Here is a 6,674-nt window from a genome sequence, read left to right as displayed (position 1 = left end):
TCTCAGAAACCAAAGCCCATTCACGCTAATTCTTTTACCGTGTTAGTACACGCAACCCCCCCTTTCGAATGGGCTATAGCTCATCTCATTCCGTATTTTACAGTTCGTGGCATCTCCTTGTGAATGAATTTCCACCAAAGGAGCATTTTGCATTAAAGAACACAATAATATGTGGACTTTGGTTTGGAGATAAAGATCCAGATATGATTCAGTTTCTTTCTCCTTTTTTATGTGAAGCTAAAAAACTGTATTGTGAAGGATTAAATTGGACATCTCCAACTGGAGTTCGTATAAATAGTAAAATTGTTGTTTTAAACTGTGTTCTTGATTCTATAGCAAAGCCTCTAGTTCAGCGAATAAAGCAATTTAATGGTTGTTATGGATGTAGTTATTGTACTCATCCTGGTTATGGCCTAATGCCATCTGCTGAGCCTGATACAAGTCCAATTACAGTTAAATATGCTATGGATATAGGTGATAATTTTGTTGTCAATATGCTTCAAGATAATAGTCTTACTTACACCGTGACGCGAATTGAAAATGCTACTAATAACATAAAAATATACGAGGTTGAAGATCGAATTAATAACGATATCAGGAAAGATATGTTACAGGTTGAGCAAACTGGTATTGAAATTTGTGGCGTTAAAGGTGTTAGTCCTGTTAGCAGTTCTTTTTAGAATTTAACCTTGTACATGGATTTGTATTAGATTATATGCACTGTGTCCTTTTAGGTGTAATTAAATTTGTCACTTGTCTGTGGTTAGATAGCTCATCCCATAATGAAAAATATTATATCGGATTAAAACGTGATCATATTGATAAAAGACTTTTAACAATACGTTCACCTTCAAGTTTTCCAATACTTCCCAGATCACTTAAAGAACGTTCTTTTTGGAAAGCTAATGAATAGCGCGCATGGCTTCTTTATTACAGCTTGCCATGCTTGAAAGATATTCTGCTTTTAAGATATTACAAACACCATTGTTTATTTGTTTCTGCCATTTATACTTTTCTTCAACACAAGATTTCTATTTCTGATCTCGATAATGCCACTTGGAATCTGGTTCAATACGTAACAGATTTTCAAAAGTTATATGGCCCTCAAAATATGACGTATAATGTACACTTGCTGCTACAGATAGCTTAGGTAAAACGGTGTTAATGTTTGGACCATTGTGGTGCTATTCTGCATTTTCATTTGAAAGTAGAAATGGATTTCTTCTAAAGCTTGTAAAAGGAACGCGTGGCGTACTAACACAAATTGCTCGTAAATACATATATCTTCAGTCACTTTCTCGGTTACTTTGTAAATACAATATTAGTGATTCAACAATTAATTATTGTTCAACAATATTCAATTACCATTTACAAAAACATGTAACAAAACTTTCTAACGTTACATTGCTTGGAAAAGAAGTAGAAATTTTCCTTACTATTGAGGAGACAGATGTCTTTATTGAGAAAGCAATACGTATAACAAATATATGTTTTGAGAAAATGATAAAAGATCATGTCAAATATTATTCCCGATGTTATGTCAAACAAGGAAGCAAAACAATCGATCACATTGTTAAATTAGACGATGACTCGTTTGCTTGTATAGAAAGAATTTTTGTTAGTAGTTCTTTAAATGAACAGACACCATCGATTTTTGTTCTTTTGACTACAATTATTTTGGATGATACAGAGATTGTAATATCATATCCTTTACAAGGTAAAGTTTCTCATATAAAGTTATGCTCTTTTCACATGTTTGGAAGTTTAAAAATTCGTTCTGTACAGAGCATTGTCCAGAAAGCTATTATGATAAATTGTATTCTGAATCTTATATTGCACAATTTCCTAATACTTTTGAAGGTGACTGAAGATATATCAGAACAGCATAATAATTTTTACTACAAAAAAATATTTTTGTTTAAACATTTTTTTTAATAAATAAAATTCTCTGTAAAAATTTAATTTAATTTATACATATATATATACTTTTGTATTGTAAATTTAATTTGTATACTTATAAATTTTACTTTGCAATAAGATTAAAAATTGTACTTAAATAAATAAAATATTTTATGATATCAAAAAGAGGTATAAGCATATTATTTGTACTTATTTGTGTTTATTCTTCATATTTTTATTACATATGGAATATTCAATAATAAATATTATAATCCCTGAAATCCATAGAGAAAGATTACTGTTGCATAAATAGCATAATATATTGCCGATATCTTGTCGATTTATAATCGACATCTATAGATGTATACATATCAATTTGATATATAGAAGATATTGTATAAGTATCGACTCTGTGATATCGATCAATTAATGATTTAATTGATATCTAATAGATCTTATATTTAAGTCGAGTCGATATATGGAGATGTAGATTTGACTTCCGTATGATATAAGTTGAATAATGATTAGATCGTCGACATCTACACAATATTTTCCAGATATTGTGATAAAATCGTCGAAATATCGAATTGATTATTGATTTGCATATGATCTCAACTTGATTTCAATATGATATTTACCAGATTCTTTATCGACTTGTGAACCAGGATCACCCCACAAAATTCGACTATTCCTTGTTTTCCTTTTTGCCAGGACACTCGGAACGGAAGTGACCCTTCTTGCCACATTCCCAGCACTCTTTCTCTTCATTCTTATTCCCAACAAGTTTTCTAAATTTATTTTTATTAATTCTTTCCTCTTTTTGCTGATTATCTTTCTTAAAACTTTGATTCTTTTCTTTTTTTTAAATTATAAAAATTTTTCTCTTTATTCTTTTCAAAATTTATATTACTTTCTTTTTTGCGTTCAAAAGTATTTTCTTGTATTAATTTTACCGCTTTTGCTCTCTCAACAGCCACCTTCAAAGTTGTTACTCTCTCCAATTGTAAAGCTCTCTTCACGAAACCGTCAGAAAGAGCGGAGACAAACTACGCGCATGCTATTTTATCAAGCGTTGAATCAGGACACTCAGGATATGCTAACTGTGCAAGTCTTTCATGTCAGAACCAAAAGATGCTGTTTTCTCCGAATTTCTATTTTCTATTAGTGAACTGTGAATAATAATTTTGTAACGATTGCGTTTCTCTAAATTGTAATTCCAATTTTGATTTTAATTCCGTATAATTTAAATGTTCTAAATTTTGCACGTTTTCCAGTACTGTACACGCCTTTTCTCTCAAACACGGTATGAGCACGGCGGTTGTCTTTGTCTCCTCTCCCCAACGGTTCACACGAGTAATTACTCGAATTACTCGAAAAATTCGTGCAAGGGAGCACTCCCGTCAAATGTGTCCGGCTTTATCTTAAAACCCATTGCTCCGCGAAGCGAAATATTTGAGTCGGCTCGATCGCCAAAACTCGCGACAACTTCAATACTTTCCGATTGCATATATTCGCGACGTTTAAATTACGATCACGCGCAACATTCTCGTTATTATTGGAAGGACTTAGCTGTTCAGTCGCAGTTCCTTGCAGCCTCTCTTGGAGCTATCGTATTTCGGCTGCTGCAGTATCGCCTCAAAGTCGGTGCGCTGCCGCTGCTGCTCCTCGCATAGAGTCAAACGCGGCCTGTTGCTGCTGTCGCAACTCTGTCTAATCTCGCGCAGTTCCTCCAGCGTAGAACGGAGGACCTCTGTCAAACTCGTCGCCTCCCGCCGTATGTGTGCACGTCCTCTTTCTCGTTGTTGCCATCACCGCACGACACTCCGTAATGTTTGCAATCTCGGAAGGGTGATGCACTCTATCGATCCCGAAGGATGACGCACCGATCCCAGACGAGCCCCCAAAATGTTACGCCCGGGGCGGTCGAACTCGCGCTCGCGCACTCGCTTGTGTATAGCTTGCGTTTCAGCACTCGCGTACGCGCACGCGCACCGGATCGTCGCGGAAGAATAAAGGGGACACCAATTTAAAATAAGGAACACTCTTTTTATTGTAACATCGTATCATATAAGGAAAGGAATCGGAGCACGTTCGAACGGTACGACAGTTTACCTCCAAATTGTCAGGAAAACAGTCTCTTCTCGCCGACAGCTCGACCGGCTCGCTGGTACATGGAATGACGCGGACTTAGACACGGGCGTAACAATATTAATATCTCAAAAATTATAACAAAGATCGCAAAATGGTACAAGACTTTTTTGTTCAGTTTGGTCTAAACTACCTGCCCACGAGCGCTGTACCATTGAGTATCAGACACTATGTGTATACAGGGTGTCCCATAATAACCGCCTAAAATCTTATGGGCTGGTAGAGCAGATTAAACTGAACAGAAAAGTCCTCTACCATGTTGCAAAAGTCGCAATCGTTAACGAGATATTAATTTTTGAAGATTGGTAAATAAACGCGTATTTGTCCGACCCACCGCCAAATTGAACAGAAAAGTCTTTTACCATTTTGCAAAATTCGCAATCGTTAACGAGATATTAATTTTTGAAGATTGACGAATAAACGCGTATCCGTCCGGCCAACCGCTGAATACCAGCGGTGGGGCGGTCGTGCCAGCCATATCTCGCCGCGTTGCTAAGCGTGTGGGGATAGAGTCTATCCCCTACATGCCTAGCAGCGCGGCGAGATACGACTGGCACGACCGCCCCACCGCTGGTATTCAGCGGTGGGCCGGACGGATATGCATTTATTCGCCAATCTTCAAAAATTAATATCTCGTTAACGATTGCGAATTTTGCAAAATGGTAGAGGACTTTTCTGTTCAGTTTAATCTGCTCTACCAGCCCACGAGATTTTAGGTGGTTATTACCGGACACCCTGTATATATATATATGTATATACAAGATGTTTCCGGGTTAAATGGCCAAACTTAAAATATAAATTCAGGACATGAAAACAAACAAAAATTTTCCTCTGGACGTATGCTCGCAAACGCTTCTTTCAAGAGATATTTACTTATGAAGTTACAGAACTGTAATGAAATAAATAATGTCAAAATAAGATACATCCTCTTTATTGCTTTATAATAATCAAAATTAGTTATTACATTAAATGTTTTATTCAAAATGCTAGCCTCCAGTCCGGAGACAAGCATTGCACCTATCAATGACAGAACGTGTGGCTGACTGACATTGTGCGTCCGTAATTTCTTCGTACGCTTGCTCAATTCTTTGTTTTAATGATTGAAGGTCATTAACACGCATTTCATACACTTTTTGCTTCAGAGTACCCCATACAAAAAAATCTAGTGGTGTTAAATCCGGTGAGCGCGGAGGTCAAGCCACAGGTCCGATCCATCTTCTGGAAAAATGAGTATTAAGTCACTGTTGAGGACCTCTGCCATAGTGAGCAGGACAGCCATCCAATTGAAACCAGTAATTCATTCTCATATTCAAAGGAATGTTTTCCAAACGGTCATACAATTCATTGTTCAAAAATGCAAGAAATCCATTCGCATTCAAGCGAGTTGGTAAAAAATGGGGTTCAATTAAAATATTGCCCATTATTCCTAACCATACATTACACTGAAAACCGTATTGGAAATGTTGCTCTTGGATTGCTCGAGGATTCTCATGTGACCAAACATGACTATTTCTTTGATTGAGAATACCTTGCCTGGTAAATATGGCCTCATCTGTCGATAAAATTTTTTGTAAAAGTTGTGGATCATTATCTGTTTGATTTAAAAACCAATCGCAAAATGTTCTTCTGCATGGTATATCAGCCGGTAATAAATGCTGAACACGTTGAAAGTGGTATGGATAACGTTCATCAGCTGAAAGTGTCTTCCATATGACTGTGGGTGAAATTCTTAATGCAAAACTAGATCTTCGGGTACTTGTTGATGGATTTTGATCAAAATGCTGCAATATGATGGCTGTTCTTCTTTTATTTTGCAGTAGTGCAAAAACTCCATCAGCCCGGGGGACCATGTTAAATGACCCAATTTCCTTCAGTCGTTGAAATGTTAAAGAGAACACTGATTTATTCGGCAATCTTCTGTTCGGAAATCGCGCGGTGTATTCACAGCGAGCAGCGTTAGATTCCGTCACAAAACCCATATAAATATACCATATTGGCATATTCACTATTAGAATACATACGAGGTACGATTATAAATTTATTCTACAAAAGCATTCAACGAACTAATAACTATGAGCTACGAGCTATGAACTGCGAGCTTTGCGAACAAAAGCCTATCAATGACCTTCGAGCTTCAACTTCATAAGTAAATATCTCTTGAAAGAAGCATTCGCGAGCATACGTCGGAGGGAAATTTTTGTTTGTTTTCATGTCCTGTAATTATATTTTAAGTTTGACCGTTTAACCCGGGAACACCCTATATACATATATGTATACATATACATATGTGTATATATACAGGGTGTCCTAGAACTGGCGTACCGCCAAGTACCAGCGTATTTTCTGTGAAATTCTAAGACGAAAAGTTCTTTACCAAAACGCGATCCGATAAATAGAATTTGAACGGTAAGCTATTGAAGTTCACAAATGGGCGCGCGTGAAATTCGCGCGGTCAGGGTCGACACGACAGAGACTGGCGCGAGGTACTTCAGACACTTGCACCGTGTCATAACGTGTTTCTTATTACTCTATTTTGCATTTAATTTAATTAATTAGTCCAAAATGTTTAAAATACATGATGAATTTGTTATAATACTTTAAAAATTGTTGAAAACATGTGCAAATTA

General features: G+C 36.4%; 1 protein-coding gene across 1 annotated transcript in view; it reads left to right on the top strand.

Moving 5' to 3' along the window:
• Positions 1-680, top strand: part of LOC105457035 — a 9,062-nt gene extending 8,382 nt beyond the window's left edge. Inside the window, exon 6 of the mRNA XM_011701449.1 lies at positions 337-680. Coding sequence (XP_011699751.1) covers positions 337-680 — 344 coding nt within the window. The remainder of the gene's footprint in view (positions 1-336) is intronic.
• The last annotated feature ends 5,994 nt before the right edge of the window (positions 681-6,674 follow it).

The sequence above is a fragment of the Wasmannia auropunctata genome, unplaced genomic scaffold, assembly GCF_000956235.1.
Source record: "Wasmannia auropunctata unplaced genomic scaffold, wasmannia.A_1.0 LD336106.1, whole genome shotgun sequence".
NCBI lineage: Eukaryota > Metazoa > Arthropoda > Insecta > Hymenoptera > Formicidae > Wasmannia > Wasmannia auropunctata.
This window is presented reverse-complemented; position numbering and strand designations above follow the sequence as displayed.